Genomic DNA, 27,904 nt, shown 5'->3' on the forward strand with positions numbered 1-27,904 from the left:
CATATGCCAGGCACTAGGAAAACGGGAGTCTGATTCTAGTTTTATGGTCATGATCAGCACCACTGTAGGGCAAAAGAAATACCCTAAAGCACTGAATAAATGCCATACGTAACCAGTTTATGCTCAATGCAGACATCAATCAATCACAGCATTGACTGGATCAAGCTGAAACCTTCCAGTCCTCAACACAGCACTCCAGGCCACTGTCATTTGATTGGAGTTGACCTACAATATAGAGCTAATTTATTATCTTAGGATTAGATGAATAAATATGCAAGTGACCAATATGTCTTTGAAAAACACTGCTTACTCATCTCTGTTTTTTTTTTTAAATTTTATTTATTCTTGTTTTTTTTTTAGAGAGGAGAGAGAGAGGGAGAGAGAGAGACAGAGGGAGAGAGAGGAGAGACAGAGAGAGAGAAGGGGGGAGGAGCTGGAAGCATCAACTCCTATATGTGCCTTGACCAGGCAAGCCCAGGGTCAATGCTTTATCCTCAGCATTTCCAGGTCAACGCTTTATCCACTGCGCCACCACAGGTCAGGCTCATCTCTGTTTTTTTATTCCTTTTCTTCCCATGCACTTGGCCAAAGACACTAGCAAAGCACAAGAATCAGTGATGAGAATGGGTATTTGCTTCTGTCTATACAAAGGAGAATTAAGAGATGTCAGGACCATGTAAGCTCAGAGCATTCCTATGGAAGGTTCTGAGAACCTGCAGAGCTGAGGTTTAGGCCTAGAGATCAGTCTAGGAGTTTCAGAAATCTCTAGATGACTACAGACACTCCTGACCCTTCCATCTGATCCCTCTACTGAATGGGAATTGCATCTGTGTCTGCTTAAAATGAGACCTACCATAGCAAATTCCTTTCCCATGCCATGGAAGACATCACTAATTAATCACGCCATTCTTTCCCACTCACTTCAGACATTACCTCCTCTGAATTCTTTTCATCACGGTCTTCAACACTAGTGGTCACAAGAAATTGATTGGCATCAAAATGAAATACACTCCAATCAAAAAAACTCCAATCAAGAGGCCCATTTATCTTCCCTACAAAATTAACCACGTGTTTCTTTAACAGAAATAAGAACAAAGGGAACTAGTCTCTCTTTTTTGTGTGTTACCCTTGTTGGCCAAGCTGTGTACCCCTGGGAAGCGGCCTCTGAAACCCCATGTGCTTGCTTCTCCTGCAGCATCAGCACATGGTCCTGACATTGCCTGTTAACAGATGCCCTCTCCTGTTTTCAGCAGCCAGCTCAAGGGCAGGGACAGCAGTCTAGTCACTCCTAGACTCTGGTGCCTAGCGCAGGGCCTGGCATGTACGAGGTGCCAGGAGATTTCTTTGTGAATCGAACTGTCTGGGAAATGCAGATAACGCCTTTGAAGATGAAATAAAGTAAATATGTCTGGGCGCTTGCCAACTTCAACTTGTCACACAAATCTAAGTTTCAGCTTCAATTAACAAGAGTGCCTCCTCTTCAAGATGTTGCCAAGATGAACATTGGCCAGGCTTTCCGGTTAACCTTGGGCAGCCTTGGACAGAGCCGGATTTCTGCTGTCACGCCGGATGCGGTTTTGGAAGACTGACTTGGGCACCAGAGGAGATAGAAGATCAAAAGTCTGACCTCATCTTCTGGCCAGGAAAGGGGAAAAGTCTAAGGATTTAGATAGAAGCCAAGCCACCAGAAACTCTCCCTCAGAAGGCAGGACTGCCAGCATGAACCACCCTCCTATGCCCAGGGCGCTTCCTGGGGATGAGTGGGAAGCCCATTCAAAGCAGCAGCAATAACACTCTGAAATTATTTAGCTGCATAATGAAGGTTTAAAAGGCCCATGAGAAACATCGGGAAGATTGACACTTATGTTGGTCTCTCTCAGAGTTGCCGGTAGAGCTGGCAGGGATGAGAAATGTCCAATAGCGGGAAATAAAAAAAAGGACTTATTTTCACATGTGTGAGGTTCCGGACACAGCCAATGGTCAGGGAAGTGGCTTGTGTTTTAGAGGAGGGGGTGACACAGAGAACACTTTATATCAGATTGAGATGAGCAAATCTTTATGCCAAGGGGGAAAAGGAGCCAGAGACCTCAAACCTAACTCCAGCCGAGGGTCTCTGGGGCAGGGTATAGAGGTGGGAGACCGGGCAAGAGGAATCCTTTTCCCTGTTCCATCTGGAAATCAAGATGTTAACTTGGTTCCTGGGAGGTGTCAGCATGTCCCCTCATTGCTGGCTGAATCTTGTCCATTGGAACTCTCAGAGTGCATCACCGACCATTAGATGCCAAAAGAAGTTAGGTTTTAACTTGTACCTAAATATAAAGAAAAAACTTTACCAGAGGAGACACCTACCTATGTAGTTCATGATGAATCCCTGGCCCTTCCCAAAGATGAGACCGGCGGGGTCTGAGTGGAACTGGATGGTTAGGTCTGGCGTCGACGAGTACAACTTCTGGGGGCCACTGCTTCCAAGGTACTGCCCCAAGATGTGGGGCATGACCTCGTCACCGTCGTAGATGGTCAGGATGTCACTGTTGCTCAGGTTCAGGCTTAGGGGAAGAAACAAGGAGGCGTTGCAAAGCAAAGTCAGGGGCATTCAACAAGCTTTTGATTTATTTTTTCAGGCAACATACAACTTTTTGAGACCTACTAGGTGTCAGGTCTAAATGTGATCAGGACATGCTGAGCCTTCCTCCAAGCCTGGCACACAGGCTCATGGGTGGCTTGGATTGAAGACTCATTCATAAGATGGTCTTCCCTGCATGGCGTAGTATCGCCTTCAAGACCCCCTGTATGGCCAGTAGTCACGGCCTCCGTTACAGCCGCCTGGCTCGTGCAGGTTCACATTTGATTCAGATAGACGGTAATGAAACTGCAGAGCCAAGAACTGGTGGGCCATTAGCTTTATTCTAGCGGCTCCAGGCATCCCCAAATTACAGCCCGCGCAACGCATGCGGCCCCCTGAGGCCATTTATCCACCCCCCCCACGCATTTCTGGAAGGGGCACCTCTTTCATTGGTGGTCAGTGAGAGGAGCACTGTATGTGGCGGTCCTCTGACAGTCTGAGGGACAGTGAACTGGCCCCCTCTGTAAAAAGTTTGGGGACCCCTGTATCTAGCCTCACACTCGGCTGGCGAGTAAATACACACAGCGGGAAAACACTTCCCTTTCCATTCAGGGCTCCCAAAGCCACTGACTCATCCAAGTTTTCCTAGAATCAAAGGCCCCACCTCTGTTCCCCTTCAGCTGCCCGCCATCTTGCTCCCCGCCTCCTTTACGGCCACCTGGCCTCCCTGCCCTGCAACAACATGGTCTCCTCTCCAAAATGGCCTCCTAGCTCCTCCTTTTAAAACTTTTCGGCAGGAAAATCCCTCCTCCAGCACACATCAGCATAACCAAGCCCCTTCCCAAGCAGAAAGGTAATTAGCTGTATCACCTGGGTGATGGCCATTCACATGGGCAGCACCATTTTTCACAATAAAAATGAGCAAAACCAGAAAATAGAGATTTTACAGACTTATTAGCCCAAACACCCTCCTCATCAACAATCGTTTTGTGGGTGAAACTAAATGTTGGGTACAGGGCCACAGGCTGGGGGTGTGGCCTGGGTCTTTCACTCTCTTTTGACCAGAACAAGCTGACTGTCAGCTACTTATCACTTGCATTTCTGTGGAAGGTGAAGGGGTCCTTCCATTTACTGGGGGTGGGGGTGGGGGATACTTCCTTAAAATCAACCTGGGTGTCTGTTGTCTTTAGAGGGTGGGATGCTCAAGCCTGCTATCATTATTCATAGCATTCTAGAAGGACACATTTTCAAATACTGGAGTTTGAGAAAGTGCCTTAAAAGACACTATTTGGATTGCAAAGGACAGATAATAATCCAGAAAGCACTTCAATATGCCACAGAAATGTGCCACATTAGGCAGACTGATAGAATTGATCTCTGATAGAAAGAATGCTAGTGTGCCTCAATCATGGATAGATATTAACATGTATCTTTCCTTTCTCTTATCTCTCACTTCCTTTTCTCTCTTTCATCTTTCTCCTTTTCTTGTGTCCTTCTCCCTAATATTTTTGAGCACCTACTATATGCCAGGCACTCTATTGTGCTCTGAAGACACGAAGAGTCACAGAGCAGCGGTATATTTAGGCTAGTGAGTCAGGGATTGCAGTAGGGGTTATGATCAAGGTAAGTGTAGTGGAGGGCATCAAGTCAGAATGGTGGCATCATGGAGGCCTCCCTGGAGGAAGTGATGCTGCTATTCCTTAAGAGTAAAAGAATGCGAGGCAGTTAAGCAGAGACTTGGGGAGAAAGCAAAGCCCCAGGCAGAGGGAGAAAGAGAGAGCTGTCATGGCTCCTGAAGGAACTTGCCTGGTGGTCAGCATGTGTGGATGCGGGTATAGACACGGTAACCCAGAGAGAGTGGTGGGAGTCAGACAACGAAGGGCTTAGAGGGCCTGGGTGTTTGGATGTCACTGAGCCGGGAATGGGAGACAGTGAAGGGTTTTTATTAGGAGTCTCTTGACTGAGCAATTCACCACCAGGCAAGGCCCCAAGTGAAGTCTCTGGAACAAACCGCAGACTGATAGTCGCCCTCCCCTCCTGATAGCTTCACCCAACTTGGGCAGTGATTGCTGCCCATCTGGGAGCGGGGAGAAGGGGTGGAAACCACGCCTGTTGGTGTTTCAATCAGCAAGAGCGAAACAACAGGATCACAAGGTCTGCAGCCGAGGATTTATTTCCAGAGGCCTGGGAACGTATTTCACTCACCACAATGTCTTCCACGGAATCTCCAACAATGCCTTGTGTAAACTTGTCCCAAAGGGTGACCTAGGGAGACCCTAACTGCCCCCGTAATCTCCATCAGCTTCCCTGGCACCACCCGAAAACACATCCCCTCCTGATAAAAGCTGTCGGCTTGCTTTGCACACATGGCTTCAAGACCAGGCCCCTAGACCCCTCCTACCCCTGGCCAGTTTCCATTTAGGCTACAGCCTCTGAAACCCCTGTTGCCCTGGAATTCTGGAGTTGCCTCCTTCTCTTGTACACAGTAGTTGTTCAGTAAATGCTGTGCTGTGAAAGTGCCTGCCGGAGGGGTTATCTGAAACAGCCACGGCGGGGCCGATGTCAGCTCTCCACCTATGGTAGGGGACAGCCTTTTAACTTTACACACCATGAAAACATCAGTCGCTCATGAGTCGCTGGATTAGGCTCGTGTGAAACATGGAAGAGGGCAGATATTCCTTAAGCCGACTTCACAGCCGACCCCCTGGTTAAGAGTGGGTTCCAGACAGCACGCCAGTTGGCTTTATTCTATCATTCACTTTGATGGTCTGAATGCAATAGAAGCCGTATAGTGGGCAGTTAGACAGGTGAGCAGAGTAGGGACGACAGGCCAAGGACTGAGGTCACCTGGGCCAGAAAGCCCCAGGGGTCTAGCAACAGTGTGGGGCCTCATTCCCAAGGTGACCTTTCCTCTCCTAGCTTATCGCTGGTCCTGCGGTGGAGAGCCCCTAACCTTTCGTATCACTGGTCATTCGGGTCGGGCCTTCCCTGACCTTTCCTGGCCTGGCAGGCTGCTAGTCACGTGACCTTCCCTGAGAGGGGGGACAAGGGGCGTTGGAGAAAAGTCTCATTAGACTCCCAAACACACCCTTGCATGACCACTCCCTTAAGCATTAAGCCCTCAGGACAATGAGGTTCTGACCCACATCAAATAATCTTAGGAACAAAGCCTGGGGTCTGTTGACCACAGAGACAAAAGTTTTGGCCAAACTAGGGATACCATATAGACCTCTGTTGTGCTTCAGCTCCAGGACCAGAAAAGCAGAGAGGTCAGGCAGGGTGATGCCATGGCTGGCATCAGGACCAGCTGAGACCCTGCCCTGGCGCTGACCAATCAATAGAGACCACTACCCTGAAAGGACACACCTGGGAAGCTGACGAATATTCTATTGCGATCCTCCCCTGAGAACTCCAGATAAAACCCCTCAAAACAAAGAACTCTCTCTCTCCCTGGAGCACACCAGTGCCTCTTTCGCTCCTTCCCTCAGGCACATTTTCTCTGCCTTTCTTTCTCCTGAGCTCCAAGGGCCCTTCTTCTGCCTCTGTAACTTGCTTCCTGAGCCCACGCAGCCCAGCTGGCTCACTGCTTCCACAGCTCACTTCTTCTACCCCTGTGACTTTCTAAATAAGCTTTCGCTTGTATTTGAATCCTGGCTCTGAATTCCTTCTTAGCCAAAACTCAAGGACCAAGGTCTAACATCTGGTGCTGTTCACAGTTAACAGAAGCATCCTCAAGGGTGAAAAATAGCTTTTGTTTTAAATCCTAGCACAATTCTTTGTTTTTTGTAAAACGGGAAGGAGCAGTTTGCTGGAAAGAACAGAAGCTTTAGCTTGATTCTTGGCTCTGATTCTTTCATAAAAGATATGTGGTTTTTCTAAAGCTCTTTGTGAATTGAGGTTAATATTTCCAGTCAATATCATGGCCTTTTGGAGTGAGGTAAGGCATGCAGAAGGTCTGGGATAAAAATCCAAGTTCACTGACAGCACCTGAGTAAGCTTAGTCAAGTCAGTTGAACATTATGTCATGTTGCAATGTTATTCTAGGCACCACCACCACCTTCATCACATCATCATCACCATCATCATCATCAACATCATCACCACCATCAACTTCATCACCATCATCAACATCATCACCATCATCATCAACATCATCACCATCATCATCAACATCATCACCATCATCATCAACATCATCACCACCATCAACATCATCATCATCACCGTCATCATCATCATCATCATCCTATCTTTGGACTGCTGTTTATGCCAAATGACATGAGATGACTTATGTCAGTGGACCTTGACTAGGAGTGGTTTTGCCTCCCAGGAGACATTTGGCAATGTCTAGAGACATGGTTGTCCCAGCCAGGGGGTTTATACTGGTGAGTTGATGTCAGGGATACTACTAATCTTGAAATGCACAAGATAGCCTTGCACAACAAATAATTATCTGGTCCAACACGTCAATAGTTCTAAGGTTGAAAAAACCATGACTTATATGAATGCATTTTGCAAACAGTGTGTAACAGAGTATTAAGTGCAACTTTTGATGTCCTGGAATTTAAGCAGAGGTTCCCCCAAGGTAAGAACAAGCCACCAGGTGCTGAACTTTCCTACTTTTTAAAGGGATAGACATGACTATTGATTGAGATTGGGTTCCTTAGATGCAGAACCTGAGCAAAGATGTGACTGTCCCTTGGAGTTTAGTTATCTGGGAGGCAACCCCAGGCAGCACTGGTGGGGAAGTGACAGAGAGGAAGGGAAGGAGCTGCTGTGTGGTGCATTGACAGGTGAGTTCCACTGTGGGGGGGAGAGGGAGCTGTGCCATGTATCCTCCAACTCCCACCCCTCCCTGGCTGAGGGCTACTCTGAGGGGTGCTAACCCTCTGGCACTTCCGGCCTGCCCACGTGGCAGCAGAGGAAGACTTCAGGTGGAGAGACTTCCAATGGGAAGTCATCATGGGTACAGAGGGCAGGTGCCAGAGGGCCCATACAGGGCACCAATGGTAACTGCTGATACCATCTAGCCAGCTCTTCTCATCTGAGCTCGTTCCCTGCCCTAGCTTATGGAAGGCAAGAGACATTCACTGGGCCATCTAAAAGGCTTGTAGGCAAGACTGCCTCAGGGAGGGTGTCACTGTGGGAGGGGAGGTGTGGGGAGGGCGACATGGGGAGGGTGAGGAGGTCTTCAAGGCAACCCTGAATGGTTTGGCAGCCATCTTGGGCTTTGAAAAACAGCGGCTGCCTTTGACATTGGCTAAGCCAAGACTAATGATAAAAATCAACCTGGAGCTGCCTGCCTGCCTCAGGGCAGAGCAAAGAGAGGAAAGGGGGTGTTGGGAGTGAGCTGCCCATCATGGATGAGAGTGGAAATGATATTCATGTTGCCTGGGTCTCAGATGTGAACCCCGACGAAAGGCAGCCACTGGGGGTCTCCTGAAGAGTGTTCCCATCCTGAAAGGGGGAGGGGAACCAGCAGAGGGCTCAGTCAGGAGCAGCCAGGCTCAGCAGGCTTCCTACATCAAGGACCCACATCAAATAAAATCAGCATTCTCTATCTTCCAAAACATAACGGTGCTGACAAGTTAGTCTCTTTCCTGCGAGAAAGAAACAGCCTTCCAGGCCCTTCCTCACTACAGAATTGCCAGCCTGAGGAGCCCTGCTGAGAGAGGGGTGATGCTGTGAAATGAATAAGGGTTAGAGCTGTATAATTATTAGACTGAACCGCACTTGCTATGAGCAGGAGACTCATGAAAACTAAGCTTTCACCCAGAGTAGGAAAAACAATGGAGAACGGGCATGAAGGGGCAGTGGGGAAAAGAACACATTTAATCTATTTTTTTGATCCCCTTTTGATAGACGGGTTCCAGTGATACAAATGCTGGTGATTCACGCACATACACACACACCCCCAATCTGAAGACAAGCTTGTATTTTCACTTGTCCACCCAGCTGTATTTGAGATGCTGAGGGCATCAGCTGAAGATGACAATGCAGACAGATGCTTGAAGTGCAGAGAGATTGGCCACAGGGCAGAGCGAGGCTTTCCGCTGAGGGCTGAAGCGAGATGTCAGCCAGACACAATGTGGGGAGGCGCTGAGACATCAGCATGGCAGTTTGATGCCAGAACAAAGGGGTGATGGAGAGGGCAGGTGGGTTTGATATGGAAGAGTTCCACAGAAAAACAGAGCTCTCCAAGGCCAGCCCCTGTCTGCTCCAGCTCCTCTTCGCTGCCAGAGGGAAAGGCTCTCTGTGGGCACATGGTCCCGAGCTCCTGCTGGCAGACCTCAGCTTCTGTGTCTCCTTTGACACTACAGTCCACCCCTTTGCCCCCAGTCACTGCCATCACCTTCTCCATCATTTTTCAGTTGGACTGTGGGACAGCATTGCCTGCTGACTCCATCCTTGCCTGACCCCATCTCTCTCCCATCAGCAGCACCTTCTGAGGCACAAATACGACCCCTTCACTCAGTGAATGAATGGATAAGCAACATGTGGTCTACCTACATGAGGGAATATTATGCAGCCATGAAGAAGGAAAAAGTCCTGACACACGCTGCAACACGGATGAACCTTTAACACTTTATGCTACGGGGAAAAAGCTAGTTGTAAAATGCCACACTTTATGTGATTCCATTCATAATAAATATCCAGAAAAGGTAAGTCCATAGAGACAGAAAGCCACTTGGTGGCTACCCAGGGCTGGGGAACAGGGTGGGAAGGAATGGAGAATGACTGATAGATGTGGGGTTAGTTTGAGGGATGATGAAAGCGTTCTGGAACCAGAGAGAAGTGTTGGTTTTATGACACTGTGAATTTATCAAATGCCACTTATTTGTATATGTTAATAGTTACTGTTATATCATGTGAATTTCACCTGAACTAAAAAAACAAAAAACAAAGTGCACCCAATCTCAGGGTAAAGCACAAACTTTTGATCCTCACTTCAAGGCTCTGTGTATCCAGTGTTTGTACCTCTCACTATCTCTTCCTACCCGATATTTCACATTCCAGCCAGGCTGAATTACTTGTCAATCTCTCCAAAGTATGTAGGAATACCTCTGGGGCTTTGCACATGCCGTTCCCTCTGGCCTGAATAGCTCCCTTCCCTGTCTAAACCTGGGTAACCCCCATTATCCTTTTAGTTCCAGTCTTCTGTGATTTGCTCATACACAGAGCCTCCACGGTAATGTTCCTTTTCTCTGCATACTGCCTGTTTTAAAAAGATTTTTGTCTCCCAGACTCGACTTGGGGTGGTGAATACACAATACAATATAAAGATGATGTATTATAGAATTGAAACCTGTATAATTTTATTAACCAATGTCACCCCAATAAATTCAACAAAAAAAAAAAAGAAAAATTAAAAAACAAAGGATAAGCAATTAAAAAGAGATTATGCCTCTCAAATATTATATATCTCTTGGTAACAATTAAATTCGTTTTTGTTCTGTTGCCATTATTGATCGTGTATAACAGAGTATGTAATAAAATCAGTGTTAAACTGGTTACTTAGTCTGGGTGGCTTTATTTTGGTATATATGAGATTTCTGTTATAGTTTTTGAAATATTTACAGAGTCTAGAGAAGATAACAGAAGAAGCTAATTCTAGCAGTTGCCTTGCAGAAGGGGAATTGGGGAGGGGGCTCTGGCGGGGAATGTTGGGAAACAATTTTCACAATAAACCCTTTTGAACCATGTGCATGTATTACTTTTTCAGAAACAGATTAAAAAAAAAGCCTGAGGGACCCTCATTGTTGCTTTCCACTAAGGTAGAAACAGCCAAAGAGGTGAGAGAATAGAATGCAAATTTGCATCTGACAGATTAGCAGGCTCTTTCCTAGGGAAGCAATTCTTATCTTGGCCAGTAGAGAGCAGTGTAAACCCAAGCAAGGTGGAGATGGCTATTTCCTCCCCCCCCCCCACCCCGCACGGGGTAGGGGTGCGGGGCCCAGACAGACCCGAGCCAATCGGGAGCTTGGGTGTGCCTGGGAAAGTGGTAGGTGGGCTTTGTAACTGTGGAGCTGGAGTTAGTATTCCACAGAGGGTATAAAAAGAAATGATGACCACGCCACCCTGCTTTTCTTTATTTCTTTGTAAACCAATGTCTGCCCTTTGCCTAAAAATTTTAACTTGCAAAGGCTTTTCCCAGTCATGTTCACGAGACAATTTTAGGTAGACAAACATATTTGAAAATGTCTAATGGTTATGTATTTATTTAAATGTGAATTAGGAAAATATATAAATCTATGGTTTGCACATCACACTTCTAATTTCATGGACATTATTTTGCTTAGCACAAGCCGAGTGAAAAAGGCAGGCCAATTTATAAGCGTTTAAGGGAGGGGGGAGAAGTGGCTGGCAATAGAAATTAGACCGCGGGAATAGCAAAGATTAGCTCACAGAATAAAGTGTGGCTTCTCAGTGTCTCAGGAGTTCCCAGTCAGGCCCCCTCCCATTTTTGCTGTCTCAAACATCTTTGTACCCCAGGCCCTTTGTAGCCCCCAGACCTGCCTTCGTCTATGCAGGCCCCTCAACCTGGAATGCCTCTCTTTTCCTCTCTGCTTGACCTTGCACTAATTCCTCAAGAAGGTTCCTCTGTGCTCCTCACACCACCCGACATTGACAGCCATGTAATAAACAGCTAAGTTCTCCATACGGCTCCCCACAGGCCAGGGGCTGTTGTAAGCACATCATGTGACACCCTTCCATTGTATCATCAGACAAACACTGAGTACTACTGCTGCTGCCCATTTCACAGATAAGCAAACCGAGGCACCGGGAGCTTAAGGAGCATTCTGAAACTCCCAGAGCTGGTCCTCAAGCAGAGCCAGAGTCCAAACCTACAATGCTGGACGGCAGAACCTCAGCACCGAACCTCAGAACCCTTCCTGCCCGTGTCAGCTGCCACACGGGGTGGCAAGCTCCCTGAAGTCACGTGCTCTTCGCCTGCATAGCCCTGAAGCCCAGTACAGGGCTCGGCACAGGTGAAATAAATGCCGTTTACACGAATGTATTATGGTGAATTTACCTCCGTTTTCCAGGTGAGCAAACCGGGGCTCGGAGGGGCTACTCAAGGACTTCCCCGAGAAAATACCATCTTGCAACTAAGGCAGGTGGGAGTAGAGATGGTGAGTAAACATACCATGGGATTTAAATAAGGGGAAACAAGAGAACCAAAGTCTACATACACAGTTGTAAATACAATAAAACTTATGAAACACATGTTTTTCTGGAAGGCCATAAAAACAAAAGACCTATTCAGAGTTTCTTGTGTCCATTTCTTATCAGACCCCCCTCAACTACAGAGCAAGGTGGTCAGAGAAAAGGTTAGTAGCCCCATTTGACAGGAGTAAACTGAGCCCAGGATGGCCCAGAGCCGAGGCCTCCGCTCCTTCCCCCATACAGCTCAGCCAGCGCCAGACGCCCTACCCGTGGATTGCTGAGGGGACCTCTGGCCCCGGGCTAATTTGGTTTCAGTTTAATTTGAGAAGATGGCAGACAGCACAAGAAAGCATGTCAACTCCAGGGAGGACACAGAAAACCAATCTCTTTGGCTCCCTAAACGGACACCTGCAAGCATAAAGAAATGAACAGTTTTCTCATTTCCTTCTGTTCTTCCCCTTCTCTGCCTCTTCCCTCCCTTCCTCTCTCTCCCACCTCCACCCAGCACTTGTCTGTGTCAGACCTGGCCGCCCGCTGGGTCACAGTCCTGGCTGCACAGCCACAAACCGTAAAGAAAATTGTCTCACAGAGGCCGTGGCCCGAGCACCTCGTGCTTCCCTTCCGTCTAGAAGGTGGGACCCCATGTGTCCCCCACCCCCTCATTCCACAGCAGTTCGGGGGAGGTTTGGAGAGACAGGGATTCAGATACAGGTGGTGAGGTCTGGCTTCCCCAGACCCACTGGTGACCACAGGCAGGCTCTGTGGTCCTTCCCGGACTTCCCTTTGTGGGGATGCCCACACCCCTCCCTCTTTTGGGATGAGTTTCCCCAAATTGATAAGTTTAGTGGGTGGGCCCGAGGTCTTCATCCTTTTAGAATCTCTGGGTTAGGAACTGAACTTGAAAGGGCGTAATTAAGGCATAAATTAGAGCAGAATGAAGGTGGACTGGGATTTGTGGTGAGTGTGTATGTGGTGTGTGGTGTGTGTGGCATGGTGTGTATCGTGTGCATTGCTGGTGTGTGTGGTATGATATGTAGCATGTGGTACGTGTGTGCATTGTTGGTATATGTGATATAGTGTATAGTGTGTGTGTTGTCTGTGTGGGTCTGGGTGTGGCATGGGGCATGACGTCTGCCTGTTTGTGTGTGGTGTGTGCATGGTAATGGTGTGCGCACACACACGCACATGTGCAGAGAAAGATGGGCCCAGGGGTGCACTGCTGAGGAAGGTGTCATGGAGCCCTCCCCAGCTAGAGCCGACAGCTGCTGGACATATCTCCTGTCTTTCCGAGTCCCAGTCATGACACGTCCTCTTGAAGGCACCACCCTGTGAAGCCTCGGTGTGGCTCATCTGAGCTGTGAAATGATTCCCGGAAACCCAGGGTCAGAAGCATGGGCTCTGTGTGGAGCTGTCCTCCAGGCAAACACTGCCCGGAACCTGGAGGACTCCCTGGAACCTGGAGGACTCCCCCAAACTCTCCCTGGGAGGCACCAGGCAGGTGTGTAAGGTCTTCCCAAGGTCACGACCCTCAGAGGACCATGGTCAGGGTTTCTGCCCCCTGCCTCCCTCCCTGACTCCTCCCTCTACCCTGCACCTCTCACCAGCTGTGCTGTCTAACCACAGGCCTGCCCATGTCACTGGCCTGCTCAGAACTCTTAAGGGAGGTTGGCTGCCGGCAGGATAACGTGAGTTCCACTTTCTGAGGCAGAGCTCAGAGATGATGTGGGGCGGGGCTCAGCACTGGACAGCCGGGTTCAGACCCTGGCACCCCCACGTCCAGCTGGCGAGCCACTGAGCCCCTCTGAGCATCATGTCCTCATACGTGACGTGAGGAACAAAGCTGTGTGAACCCGTCAGTTGTTTGGGAATGAAATAAATTAACAGGTAATGAGCTCAGAACCGACTTTGGCACACATCAGGGCTCCATCCACGGACTTCTTGTTCTCTCCCAGCCTCAGAAAATCTAATGCGACACCAGCCACACAGCACGCCCTCAATAACCACTTGCTGAACAGTAACTGCCAAGAGGCCACTGCATGTCAGGGATGCATAAAGCAAGCAGCCATCGCTCCCTGGGACGTCAGGTCTAATTGCATCTGAGCGCCCTGAGCTCCCGGGTGTGCGCCAGCCAGGCAATGACCCAGCTCAAGACAGGGCGCGGGGCCCCTCCCACAGATGCTCTTGCAGTCACCAGGGCCTGGAGAGCCTGGCGTGGCCGAGGAGCAGAAAACAAGCATGCACTGGGGGAGAACCTGTTCTAGAGTCTGTGTGTCTAAATTCCCGCTGACCAGACAATCCCTTGCACCTCAGGGGAGGGGGATAAACAATCAGGCGGGATCCCTGGGAAGCACCTTTGGATGAACTCACTTCACTGCTCACCGTCACACCTAATCCTCAAGCTCAATCCTTGTATGTGCATGGTGTGCGTGGTGTGTGTGTGTGTGTGTGTGTGTGTGTGTGTAGGGGTCACTAAATGGAGCTCAGTCTGTGCATATACCATAGAAGGACTTCATCGTCATTGCCACCATAGCTGCCAATTAAACCATCGAGTGTGTCAGGCCCTTGCCAAGTGTTTGCCCTCTCAGAGACTCTAAGAGGCAGGCACCATTGCTATCCTCACTTTAGAGATAGGAAACTGAGGCTCAGAGAAGTGAAATGACTTATCCAAGGTCACAGAGCTAATCAGTGGAAGAGTTGGGATCTGAACCCAGGGCTTACTCCCATAAACAAGGGCCTTTTCCTCTTTCTGAGAAAATTCAGGATGTTTCCAGAGAGTCCTCCCACATGATGGAAGCGTTGTGTGGAGAAGAAAACATTTTCTGAGCCTTCTAAATGCCAGGGACCAAACCTTAGGTGCAAATCTTGTCTCCTTTACTTCCAGGCTGGGGGACAGTAGGCAAGTTACTTCACCTCTCTGAGCCTTGATTTCCTCATCTGTAAAATGGGGATAATTGTGGCCACTCATGGGGTTATTGTACAAAGTAATGTCACCCGGAACTTTGGATTAGAGCCAGGTGACCTGAGTTCTGACAACCACTCTTCTTTGGCTGTGGTAGCTTGAATACAAAGATGGTTTTGAAGCTCTGCGTCTTTGAAATGGAGTCTGAATAGGCAAGATCTAGAAGCAGTCCAAGGACCCATCAGTAGGTGAGTGGATAAAAAAGTTGTGGTATGGTTACACAATGGAATACTATGTGGCCATGGAAAAGAAGGAAATCTTACTTTTTGCGACAGCATGGATGGACCTGGAGAGTACTATGCTAAGTGAAATAAGCCAGGCAGAGAAAGACAAGCACCCTGTGATGTCACTCATATGTGGAATCTAATGAACACAATGAACTAACAAGAGAAACAGAGACAGACTCATACATAGATAGCAGGCTGACAGCTGTCTGGTGTGGGGGGTGGGTGAGAGGCATGAAGGGATTGAGCAAAAAAGGTAAAAAACAAAAAGAGAAAAATGCATGGACACGATGACAGTGATTGCCGGGAGCGGGGAGGTGGGGGCATAAGTGATGATGGACCAAGACTTGACTTGGGGGTGTGTGAACACGCAATATGGTATAAAGAGTTGTGTTGTAGAATTGGGTACCTGAACTCTGAATAATTATGTTAACCGGTGTCACCCCAATAAATTCAATTAAAAAAAAAGGAAATGGAGTCTGTTTCTCCACCCCTGACTCTGGGCTGGCCCTTGATTCTGATTTGCCTTCAGATGTGGCAGACATGATGCTGCTAGTCACCATGGGAGGAACCTTGAGCTAGATGTTGGAGGATAAGAGACACATGCAGCAGAGATGAACCCTCCCATCAGGACCTGCATAGACCATCTGACAGCCATCTTACCCAAGTACATGAGAAAGCTCGGCTACAATCCACAGAGCCACTTACCCAACCTCTCCATACCCACAAACATGAATGAACCAACTGAGACCAGAAAAATCATCTTGCTGACCTGCAGGCTCATGGGCAATGCTACAAGCTTGCTGTTTTATGCAGCTGAGTTTGGAGTAATTTGTTACGCAGCAATAGCTGACTGGTAGAATGGTCTGGGGACAGTCCCTTCCCATCTCTGGGCCTCAGTTCCTTCACCTACAACATGATGGAATTTGGGCTCTATATACTTTGCTGTTCCTTCTCGGATTCCTTAGATCTTTGGTTCTGGAGAAATCCCATCTCTCTCTGCTAATGAACTGGGAGAGTTTTATTTCTATGGTGGATGTCTCTCCCATGAGTTCTGCTGGTGTCTGAAAATGCGTGTTTCTGGGGATAAGGCTACCCTTGACTCCTGACTCTCAGGCTGGATTCCTGCAGCCCGAAGCAGCTATATCACTGAAGGCTAAAGTGCCTCTGGACAAGGCACTTAATTTTTAGGGTTTGGAATTAACTTAGCACAGAGCAGATTGGCAGCAGCTGAAGAGAAATATTCTGCAGCTATCAGTCATATGGTTACTGAGGCTTGTGATTAGGTCCTTTTATTTCCTGGTTAAAGAACTGTGCTGGGGCCCACAAACATGGAGAGATTTAGGGCTGGGCTTTGCAGGGGAGACAGCGCAGGCAAGCTGGAGCTTGCTTGATTGAAGCATTTTTTTTCTTTCAGATACACACACACACACACACATTTGCGATAGGTGCCCAGGGAATGGGGGGTGAACACCTCTCTGAGCCTCAGTTTCTTCTTCTGTAAGATGGGCCAGGGCTTCCTCCCTGAGGAGCACCTAGTACCATTTACTGTGTGGTTATAACATTGACTTTGGCCCCGGAGACCTGAGTTCAAGTCTTGACTTGGCCTCTTTCTTACTGTGTGACCTTGGCAAATGACTTCATCTCTCTAAGCCTCAGTTTCCTTATTTGTAAAAAGGGGGTAGTCATAGTGATACCACAGAGGCTTCTTTGTAACAGTTAAATGACTCAATATGGAAAAAATGCTCAGTAACTGGCAAATAAGTAAGGGCTCAATAAATGTCAGACATTGATTTTGATGATAATAATGATAATGATGGCCAACATCATTCATGGAATAATGTGTGCTAAGTATTTAGCATAAAATCTGGCATATCATAGGGGTGAAAAATAGAGCTAGCTGTGGTGATTTGTCTATTTTATGTCAGAAAGCTTACTAAGAACTTTACATGCTATTTGATGAACTTCCACACTTACTATCTCTCTTTTAAAAATTTAACAGCTATTTATTGAGCACATACTGATTTGCCAGGCTCCGGGAGAAAGTCAACAAAACATCCCACTGTGAGGCAGGTGTAACCAGCTGGGGCCTCAAAGCCAGTGAGTCGTGGAGTCAGGGTTTAATGGCAACTCTTTCTGACTAGAAGCTCTGCATCTCCTCTGCCATATGGCATGTTCAAGGTTGCGACCTCTGGGCTCAACTCTTGCTGCCACACTCAGGGTGTCTTTCTGGTCCCAACTTGGACTTGCTGTGTGATCCTAGGTAAGTTACCTGCCCTCTCTGGGCCCCTCCCAGGTCTTCCAGTCTTTGATGCCTTCACCAATAATTTCCTTAGTTGTTTTATTCACCTTTCTATGCTTTACTTAGAGATAGAGAGAGAGAGATAGAGAGAGAGAGAGATTTAACATACCCTTAAGGATTTTAAAAGGTTCACACTCAGTTGTGTTTTAGAGTAACTGGCAGATTCCTGATGGAACTGGGAGGTTCCTGATGGGCCAGGGACTAGGCATTTGGGGTGTGAAGGAGGTTTAACCAGGGTGCGGGCTTCTGACCCATCTTTTTTTTTTTTTTTTTTGTATTTTTCTGAAGCTGGAAATGGGGAGAGACAGTCAGACAGACTCCCGCATGCGCCCGACCGGGATCCACCCGGCACGCCCACCAGGGGTGGGACGTTCTGCCCACCAAGGGGCGATGCTCTGCCCCTCCGGGGCGTCGCTCTGTTACGACCAGAGCCACTCTAGCGCCTGGGGCAGAGGCCAAGGAGCCATCCCCAGTGCCCGGGCCATCTTTTGCTCCAATGGAGCCTTGGCTGCGGGAAGGGAAGAGAGAGACAGAGAGGAAGGAGAGGGGGAGGGGTGGAGAAGCAGATGGGTGCTTCTCCTGTGTGCCCTGGGCGGGAATCGAACCCGGGACTTCTGCACGCCAGGCCGACGCTCTACCACTGAGCCAACCGGCCAGGGCCCTCCTGACCCATCTTAAGATTAGGTACCCCATCCCCCTCTAACACCAACAATACAAAGCAGATAATCCTAATTAATGCTGCAATTCCAGGCATCCACTTGGTGCCATTTCATTTGCTTAAATCCTTTGCTCACATGGGCCCCTCCAGAAAGCCCTGCCCCGATTATAGCTTGACCAACTGATCTCTTCAAGATGATGCTTGAATGTCACCCTTTCTGTGATATTTCCACAACCCAAAGAGCTAAATTCAGTGCCCTGCTACACCCCTATCCCCACCCCGCCATGTCCTCACCCCTACCCCACCATTCACAGTTCTTTGCCTGCTTCTTGCCAGGTCTATTTAAGGCCCTACTTCCCTTCCTGAACTTTGAGCTGCTGGAGGCCTGGGAGTCCTGTTTCATCACAGACATAGAAATGGTCCCCCCAAAGCCTGTTCAAGTCAATGGAAGTGGAGGCTTTGGTGTGTGTGTGTGTGCAAACCCTGGCTTTGTCCTTTACTAGCTGTGTGACCTGAAGAAGCCCCTTAACCTCTCTGTGCTGTCATTTCCAAATCCGCAACAGAATGGTGATAATCTCTGCCTTATAAGAATTCTTGGTCATCATAATCTGCATTTATGAAGCGCCAACATGCCAGACCCCATGCATGTGCTTTGCATACATTATCTCTAATTTGGGTAATTGCCCTACTGTAATTATCTCTACTTACATTAACTCCAAGCTCGGTAATTATTACCTCTACCTAATAATGTTCACGTTCCTTATTGCTCATGGATATAAACTACCCAGCTTAGGGCTCCGAACAAGAACATAGTAGGTCCCTCATAGACAGTGACTTGTTAGCACCGTTATTTTAAATGCTCACAGCATCAACAGACCCACCCAGCTGATGAGGGAGCAAACAGCCCCCACTTGGCAGGTACATGTGGCTCTGTCCTAATGACTCAACCAACAGTGCCCGGCACGGACGACCGGCCCCCTACCCAGCTCAGTCTGCCGTACAAACGCTTCTCTTCCTCGCCGCTGTGATAAACAACCGTTGCAAACACTTAGGCAGGCCTGAGGGGCCCTGAGGACAAAATTATTTTTACTATCAAACTCAAATTGGTTTACTAAAACTGTCAGCAGAAACCAAGCGAGATAAATTAAACCCAGCAGCTCTCGGGCCTTGCGTAACCCTCGCTGGTGAGATGCTATTTTCACTCCCTCCATGGGAGGAAGGAGGTGCCAAGTCCAGATGCCACTCTGCCAAGTGTGTGCCAGAGTTTGCCAGAGAAAACCTCGAGCTGGGGACTGGAGGACCGGGCTCCCTTCTGCAAAGCGTTAATCCCATTAACTGCTTACAACCCTTCCTCTGCCACCCCATTTGGGCAAATCCAGACTCCACAGTGCGACCTTCAAGGCCCTGCCTGATTCTACTAGCTGCCTGGGGCTAAAAGTAGCCCCAACAAGAAAAAAAATGAGGTTTCTGCAATAATCCTGAGAGGAGATGGTGGCAGCTTGGACCATGGCAGTAGTGGTGGAGGTGTCAGAGGTGCTTGGACTCTGGGCATATTTGACTCTCGAGCAGAATCAGCACAATGCGCTGAGGACTTAGATATGGAGTATGAGAGAAAGAGAAGAATCCAGCTCAGATAACTATGCTGGAGCCAGTGGCTCTCATGGGTCATATGAACCGAATGTGAAATGTCCAGGCATTTTGGTGAGCCTTTTGACATTATGTTGGTAACTTAAAACTAGCCATGGTGAGAATATTTATATCACGGAAATTGGCAACTCCCAGGCTTTTTGGCCTGTGCAGCTGGTGAATGAACACTAGCTCCAATTCCCATTCCATGTCACTTGCCTGGCCCTGGAAGAGTTTGAGTTTGCATCCTCTCAATTCAAGGCTACCCATCACTTTGCAGAGAAGGCGTGTGAAGCCCAGAGAGGCTAGATGACAGGTCCAGAGATGCTCAGGAGTCGTCAGGGCACAGAGGAGGGAAGCCAAGCGTCCTCTCTCCAGCCAACACTCACATCTAGGGTGGCGGAGATAATCGGAACAGAGGGAGTCTGCCCCCTTCTGGATGCTAATGCCACTGGTGGCCTGGCTTGGGGAAGGGTTTCTGCTCTAACAGCCCCAGGTTCCTGGGTCGGCTGCCCCATCGCTTGCTTTGCAGTGAGAACACAACCTCATCTGGTGTCAAGCTGAAAGTTAATTGAATATTTGATGCCTGGAGGGGATGAAAGCGGGGTTCCCATTTCATTTCCTTAGCCAGGCCTCTGGCACTAAGGGTGAAACATAACCAGAGTTGGTGAAGCGAGGCTACCCATCTGGGAGGCACACTGTGAGGAGAGGACGGCTGAACCCAGACGAAGCAGGGGACCACAGACAATCTCCTGGGCGGTGGAGCTAGATGGGGCCCTCTACAAGAGAAGCCAGGAAATCAGGAGTTGACCTCACTGTCTACTGGCTGAAGACAGATTATTTGCCCATTAACTCCTAAAATGGGGCTCATAAACTGGGATTACAAATTTATATTAATCATGAGGGCAATGGGGAGCCGCAGAAGGCTTCTTAGAAGAAGCAGCTTTAGAATAGTTTTCTATGTGAAGCTTCAGCTAAAAAGACCTCAGGCCTCCCTAGATCCTTTGCCTCTGTAATGTATAAAAAACTACCATGCTCCCACCATGTTAAACTTCCTTAAGTCAGTAAGTAGGACACCCTCTCTCTCATTTCCAGGCTTTGCACATGCTGTTCTCACTGTCTGGGACACTGTCTTTTCCCTCATCACTTACCTACCTTTTTTGTCATCCCAGCTTAGAAGTCACTTCCTCCTGGAAGCCAACCTTGATTTTACTCTGGCTCCCTCACTGCCTGTTCTTCCCGTAATTGCCCTTTTTATACTGCACATAGTTTCTTGTCCTCCTCAGTGAGTTGACAGGGAGGGCAGAGACGGTTCCAGTTTCCTCATGACTACCATGCCTCCAACACCACGCCTTGTGCTTGCACGCAGTAGGTGCACAGATATTTTTTTTTCAGAGTCTATAAAGACCTGATTCATTCTTTTCCAATATAAACTTTGGCACAGAAGGAACGACTATCAGTTTCCCCAGTGTCAAATTGTGCTTGGCTCATAGAAGTCACTCAGAAAATATATCTTGACTGAATGGACACTTTATTCCTGACTCTAGAAATCAGAGAGATGAGAGTGAGAGAAGGGGGAGAAATTCCCACTGAGGAGTTAGGGAGTGAGTGAGGGAGTGGGCAAAGGATGCTTAAAACCTGCCTCGGGAAGCCATGGGAACCCTGATGCTCCCAGACCCCCTTCACAGCTGAGAAACCTGGGCCCCGAGAAAAGCCCAACGAGGAGGAGGTGGAATTCTGATCCCATTGGCCTGGCCTCAGGCCCACAAGATGCAACTCCACTGGGCCTGTAAAATTTTAACTCAATGGGAGCAGGAGGTCCTGGGACGGCCTCAGAGGACACTTCCACAGTCGCTAAGGGATGGCCTCAAACAATGGTCACTAATAATTGTGTAAATAATTTCCCTCTTCCCTGGCGGGGCTCCTCTGCAGAGCCAGACAGCCCTGAGCCTGCTTCCCAGCCAACAGGGTTTGCCCTTCAGCCTTAAGCAGAGAACTGACCCTAGAGGTCGTGGCTGCACCCAGAGAGGCTCTTTAGAACTTGGCGTTGCCCGTCCCCAGCCAGTGTCTGGGTCTGTTGGGAAGCCCTAACTTCTGCTCCTCCAGACACCTCCATCTGTCTCTGTCCCCTTCTCGCCTCTGGCTTGCAGGGAGCAGAGGACAGAGCATGAATGAGCAGCCACGAAAGCCAGGATTCAAATTTCAGCTCTGCTACTTGCTAGGTGGGTGGTCCTAAGCCAGATGATAGGATAATTACTTTATCAAGCAAGGTATTTGTGTGTGTGTGTGTGTGTGTGTGTGTGTGTGTGTGTGTGTGTGAGAGAGAGAGAGAGAGAGAGAGAGAGAGAGAGAGAGAGAGAGAGAATGAATATTACCTAAGAGATCCATGTTTAGAGCTGTCATTGGTACATCTGGCCCAGAGTAGCCATTTCCCTGATCTCTGTGAGTGCCCTGAACCCTGGCGAGCTGGGGGTGGGGGGCTGTAATAGGAACATCTAATAGGTACCACCACTGAAGATAGGAAACAGCCACATGGCCAGTAAGTCCATTCACTACAGCATTTCTTCATTTAGAAATCATTTACTGAGCACCTATTATGTGTCAGGCTTTGTCTCAGGCCCTGAAATAATTAGATCAGACCAGGCCCTGACTGCAAGGAACTTTTGATATAGTCAAGAGGACAGATGGGAAATAAACTACTGCAACAGGGAGAGGACATATTATCCTGTCCTTCTCTTCCTCCTCCTCTTGGTAATACTAGACAATCAGTTCTTGAAGCTGCTATGCTTGCTCCTGCCACAGAGCCTTTGCACATTCTGTTCCTTTTGGATGTATTTACTCAAATTCATCCTTTAGTCTGCACTTTAGTATCAGATCCCCAAGAAAGGCTTTTCTGACCTTCCTCTTCACATCAAATTCCCATCATAGAATCTCATAGCACCATGCAACTATCCTTATATCAATGATCAGAATTACAGTATGTGATCATTGGTGCATTTCCTTATTGAATGCCTCCTTCCTTAGTAGACATGGTTTCCTGAGCATAAGGACTTTGTGTGTGTCAGATGTTTTCATCATCATTTGAATCTCAGTTCTTTGCACAACCCAACACATAATAGATGCTTATTTAATATTGGTTGAAAAAATAAAGCAGGACCAGTTTCTTCCCCAGTCTGAATGGGATGGTGGGGGGTGGGGAATCCACCAATAAACACTCACAATTGGATATCTAAGAAGATCCGTTTGTCCTCCCCTACATGGATCTTCCAGATACAATCTTCACCTTCCACGTACGGCTCTGGCCAGTTTGGGGACAGCACCACTCCAGCCACAGCAGAGAGCTCCCCACCACACATGGCTGTAAAAGATGCAGACAGACACAGACACACTTCATTTATGAGGAAGTCAACACGGCAGGGTGGTTAATGGCGTGGGCTATGAATTCATGCAGCCATGGCTCGCTGTGCATGGGTGAGCAGGTGCCTTCACCTCAGGAAGTCCACACATGTCTGCGGGATGATTAAATTAGGGCAGACACTTGCCTCCTTGAGCTGAGGGTTGGTGAAGACAAGATGGGGCTACAGTTCTTTCAGGACCAAGGACAGAGCTCACGATTGTGAATGAAGCCCGTTCCTGTGCAGGGTGAACAGTAGCTAAGAAAGGGTATATTCAGGTCAGGTGGACCGGAATGTGAGTCTCGCCTCTGCCACCAACACACTCTGCGACAAGGCAGGGAGCGTCTTGGAGCCTCACTGTCCTTTCTCTGTGACGCTGGAGTAACACTGCCGCTGATGTCATCAGGTTATTCTGAAGCTTAATTGAACTCATGGGTGTCAAACACTGCATAGTGTCGGGCACAAGGGGAGAGCTCAAAAATCCTTTGTTAGCCTGACTGTGGAAGAGCCCAGCGCTCCGGACACACAGATATGACTGTCTCTGGTGCTGGCCCTTTAAATCCCACGCTGTGTTTACCACTTTGGAAAGTTCTCAGTGTGGCAAAGGCCAAAGCACCAATAAATTCCGCTCTGTTAAACCAGCACATTTAATACAAAGGTCAATCTCTCACCACTGCAGGACCGGGATTTCACGCCAACCGCCATCCAGGCGGTGGCTGCCAGGAGCGAGGGTTCTCTTCATTACTCCCTGCTCCGTGGAGAGCCAGGCCCAGGTGGCTCAGCAGCTCTGCACATGGGGAGATGGGGAGGGCAGGGCACCGGCAGCCCACATGGATGAGGGTCCTCACAGCCAACACCGTCCAGAGGGGCACGGAGCACAGGTCTCTGAGAACAGAGACACCCCGGTTCCATTCCGGCCTCTGCCCATGACCCTCATTGCGTTCTCAGGCACGTCACTTCACAGAGTTAGTTTACTCCTCCATGAATGGGGTCAACAGGAAGGGCTGTACTGAGGATCAGGCAGGGAGTGCACACATAGCCCTTGGCAGAGTGCCCGTAACACAGTGTTTACGTTCCTATTGACAACTTTCGTTATCATTATTATTACTGATTGGACTCAGGACTGCCCTGTGTTGCTGTGTGGGCTGTGCACCATGCAAGAATGCATGACAGAGAGGGTGCATAGGAGCTGAAATCTATGCAGAGACCTTGACACTAAGCTGCGCACTGTGGGGCCTTTTAAAACTGATCAGTTCTGTATTTTTCTCAAGGACAAGCAGCAAACCTGACCCTAACGGTAGTGAGTCACAGGAAGGGTGCTGATACTGAATTGGAATGTAAAGCGGTGACAAGCATCTAAATAGAGGTCCTGGCTTTTTCACCTGAGGGGTGGAGGTTCATGGGGAGCCTCCGGAGGAGGTCGGGAGGCCACTCACCTCTGCACAGGGGCTCCGTGTCATTCCAGTACGGGTCCCGCATATTGATGCACTCGATGATGGCCGGGCCCTGCTCCAGAGAGTGGCCGGGGTCGCAAGTGAACTCCACTATGGTCCCAATGTTATAGGTCAGGTCAGATGTGGTGAAGTTCCCATTCTGGATGTAGGGCTCATAGCAGTGGCCTTTCTCAAAGGCTGGGGAGGGAGGAGGCAGCAGCTCAGATGAATCTGGGGCCACTCCCAGTGCCCTTTCTCAGAAGACGGGTCCTCTCCTGACGTTCAGGGATGCTCCGAGGAAAGCAGGTACCAGACACTGTGATCTGGTTCTAGCTCACTGGCGAAGGGCCATTCATGGGATTTCTTAGGGTCTCATTTTATTTTCCATATTTAAAATGGAACTAAGAATCTCTGCTCTCCAAACCCTGTCAAGTTTTTGTGTTTACATTTCTTTTAATATCCCGTTTGGATTCTTTTCATGTTCCATAACTAAGAGTCCTGATTTCTGCCACTTGAAATCGTAAGTGTGCCTAAGAGAAAGACTAACTTTTCTTAGGGAAGACAAAACAGGAAGTTCCCCCAGGGGCACCTTTTCTTAAAGGGGCAGGATGAGCAGGAGAGGCCCTTGTTAATGATTCCTGGAGGAAGTGCTGGCTGGACTCTAAGAGGTCCCACTGAGTAGAGCAGTACTTAAGGGGCCAAACTCAAGCTGGACACAAGTCTTATTTCCATTGTTTCCTAACCGGTGGTCTTGGGCAAATCACTCAAGTTCCCTAACCTCAGTTTACTCATCTAGAAGATAATAACAGCTCTCACGTTGCAGGGTGGTAAGCATTGAATACACACTGATCATGAGACACTGGGCACGTAGTAAGTGCTCAGTAAATGGTAGGTGTTGTTATTAGCGAAGCTAAGTCTGCTATTGAAAGTCCAAGAGTCAATCTGGCCACTGGCTCTTCCCTGTCCTTGGATGGCCAGATTTCTATCTCCCAGGACCCAGCCCCAACCCCACCATGCTTCCCCTGATCCTGCACCACCACCCCAGAAGAGGGGAGGCCCCCGTAGACCCTCACCCTCAAACCGGATGTTGAAAGCTGAGGCTGCCCGCGTCTGGTCAGATGTGAACTCAATTCGAATGCTATTGGCCTCGCTCAGCAGGCCCTCGAAGGGGACGCTCTCGGTTTGAAGGGAGTCATAGAGAAGAGCGGATTTGTTGGTCAGCCCGCTGTAGACCATCATCCTGCCAATGAGAAAAGAGGGCCACTGAAGGGTCTTCTTGGGTCACTGACACACAGTAGAGGGAGGGGCGTGCAGTGAACACCTCTTATTCCCAGATTCAAATCCCAACTCTGCCCCTTACTTGCTGGGACAAACTGCTTTATCTTATGGAAGCTGTTTCTTTTTCTGTGGAATGCTTGTCCTAGACTCTTGGATTGATTTTGAGGTTGTAGGGTATGTGACGTGTATGATGGGATAAACCAGGATATGTAATTGATACGATTATTACTAATGGAAAAGTGGGGATCAATGAGCTAATATGATTCCTGAAACAGTGGTATATATAGTCAGACAGTCAGAATCCTGACTCTGTAATTTCTGAGCTGTGTGACTTTGGATAAGGACACTTCACTTCACTGAGTCCTGTTTCTTCATCTGTATAATGGGTACAATCTGACCTACATCATAGCGTCGGGATTATAGACCATGGGTATAAAGTGTGCCAGACATAGTAGATATGTAAGTGAATTTATTAAGCATTTGACCCCTAAAATATTCTTTATTATTATTATTGATTTTTAGAGAAAAAGGAAAGGGCAGAAAAAGAGAGATGGAGAGAGATCAATTTGTTGTTTCACTTATTTATCATATATTGGTTGATTCTTGTACATACCCTGACCGGGGATTGAACCCACAACCTTGGTGTATCGGGTCGATGCAGCACGGCCCAGTGGTCTAAGACTCTTTGGGTTTTGTTTCCTGAAAGCACTGTATGGAGAGTCAGAATTTCCAGTTTCCAATGCTCCACTGACTAAGTTTACATAAATCTCCACACACTTTGGGCCTCAGTTCCACAGCTGCGGAAGGAGGAATTATAATATCTTTTCTACCTATCTTGTGAGTGGGCTTTGCAAATATGACAGGATAAAGTGCCCTGAAAAATAAAATGTGTTGGTATTCACTTTTACTGTTATTAAAACCTTTTGGTACTTGACTCTTTGCTAGTCTTGGTCTTTTTTAAAGGAATTATGCAAAAGGAGAGAAGAAAACTAAATACAAATTCAGTAAGTTATTTTTATGGAGTCATAAACAGGCATTTTAAATCCTTTAGGTTTTTATTTTTTTTTTACTGTGACCCATAAAAGACTTTATATTATGTCATGCAGATGAATTTCTAATGTCACCAAAATGCATAGGTGTTGGAGACACAGTTTGTTCATTTTTCCATGTTTCCACTGTGACTCGGATGAGGAGGGGGCGGAGGGAGAGGCGATTCCAAGAGTGAGGAGGGACCTCTGTACAGTTTTCTGATCCCTGTGGACTCTGTTGTATCCTCGGGGCTGTGCCCCAGGAATCCTCCTTTAAAGAACTAAAGCCTTAGCTTGACCTATGGTGGCGCAGTGCATAAAGCATCAACCTGGAACGCTGAGGTCACTGGTTTGAAACCTGGCACATACAAGAAGCAACTACTGCGAGATGAGGCTTCATGCTCCTCCTCCCTTTCTCTCTCTCTCCTCTCTCTAAACGAATAAATAAAATATTATTTATTTGTTTATTTTTTTTAAATAAAGTGAGAGGTGGGAAGGCAAAGACATGCCCCCTGACCGGGATCCACGTGGCAAGGCCCTACCAGGCGATGCTCTGCCTGGCTGGGCCACAGCTCTATTGCTTAGCAACCAAGCTATTTTAGCGCCTGAGGCAAGGCCATGGAGCCATCCTCAGTGCCTGGGGCCAACTTTGCCTGAACCATTCGAGCCATGGCTGTGGGAGGGGAGAGAGAGAGAGAGAGAGAGAGAGAGAGAGAGAGAGAGAGAGAGAGAAAGGGGAGGGGAAGAAGCAAATGGTCACTTCTCCTGTGTGCCCTGACCGGGAATCAAACCCGAGACTTCCACACACTGGACTAACACTCTACCACTGAGGCCAACTGGCCAAGGCCAAATAAAATCTTAAAAAAAAAAAAAGAACTAAAGCCTTTGGCAAAGAAGGTCACTTGAGGTAAACCTCAAGACCTCAAAATGTCTGTAGTCTATCCATCTTCTCTAAATAGCATTTTTCTAGTGATGCTCTCTTGACTGTCTGAAATAGTATTAAGTTTTATCTCAAATCCATATATATAGTCTGTTGTCAAATAGGTTTGGGAAATGCTGGGTTAGACAAAAAAATTAAACACTTTTTTTCTTGCAGGACTTGTGAGTGCCTTTGCTGGCTAATGTGCATCTGTACCTTGCAAAACAGGGATAGGGAATACGGTGTCTCCCAAACAGGCTGGACCCGAGAATCCACCTTCCACGCTGCGTATTATGGGACTAGAGTTTAGAAAGACTTCATTTTGGGACAAAATCACCTTCGAACCTTTCT

At 48.1% G+C, this 27,904-nt stretch overlaps 1 protein-coding gene across 3 annotated transcripts in view; it reads right to left on the reverse strand.

The window, feature by feature from the left end:
• The window catches only part of SEZ6L (seizure related 6 homolog like), a 162,869-nt gene that overhangs the window by 24,155 nt on the left and 110,810 nt on the right, over window positions 1-27,904 (reverse strand). For all 3 annotated transcript variants that reach the window (XM_066370631.1, XM_066370629.1, XM_066370628.1), the window contains exons 7-10: window positions 25,402-25,568; window positions 24,332-24,526; window positions 22,720-22,858; window positions 2,350-2,546 (exon numbers count right to left, since the gene is read on the reverse strand). In XM_066370631.1, the coding sequence (XP_066226728.1) occupies window positions 2,350-2,546; window positions 22,720-22,858; window positions 24,332-24,526; window positions 25,402-25,568 (698 nt within the window). The remainder of the gene's footprint in view (window positions 1-2,349; window positions 2,547-22,719; window positions 22,859-24,331; window positions 24,527-25,401; window positions 25,569-27,904) is intronic.

The sequence above is a fragment of the Saccopteryx leptura genome, chromosome 2 (genome assembly GCF_036850995.1).
Source record: "Saccopteryx leptura isolate mSacLep1 chromosome 2, mSacLep1_pri_phased_curated, whole genome shotgun sequence".
Classification (NCBI taxonomy): Eukaryota; Metazoa; Chordata; class Mammalia; order Chiroptera; family Emballonuridae; genus Saccopteryx; species Saccopteryx leptura.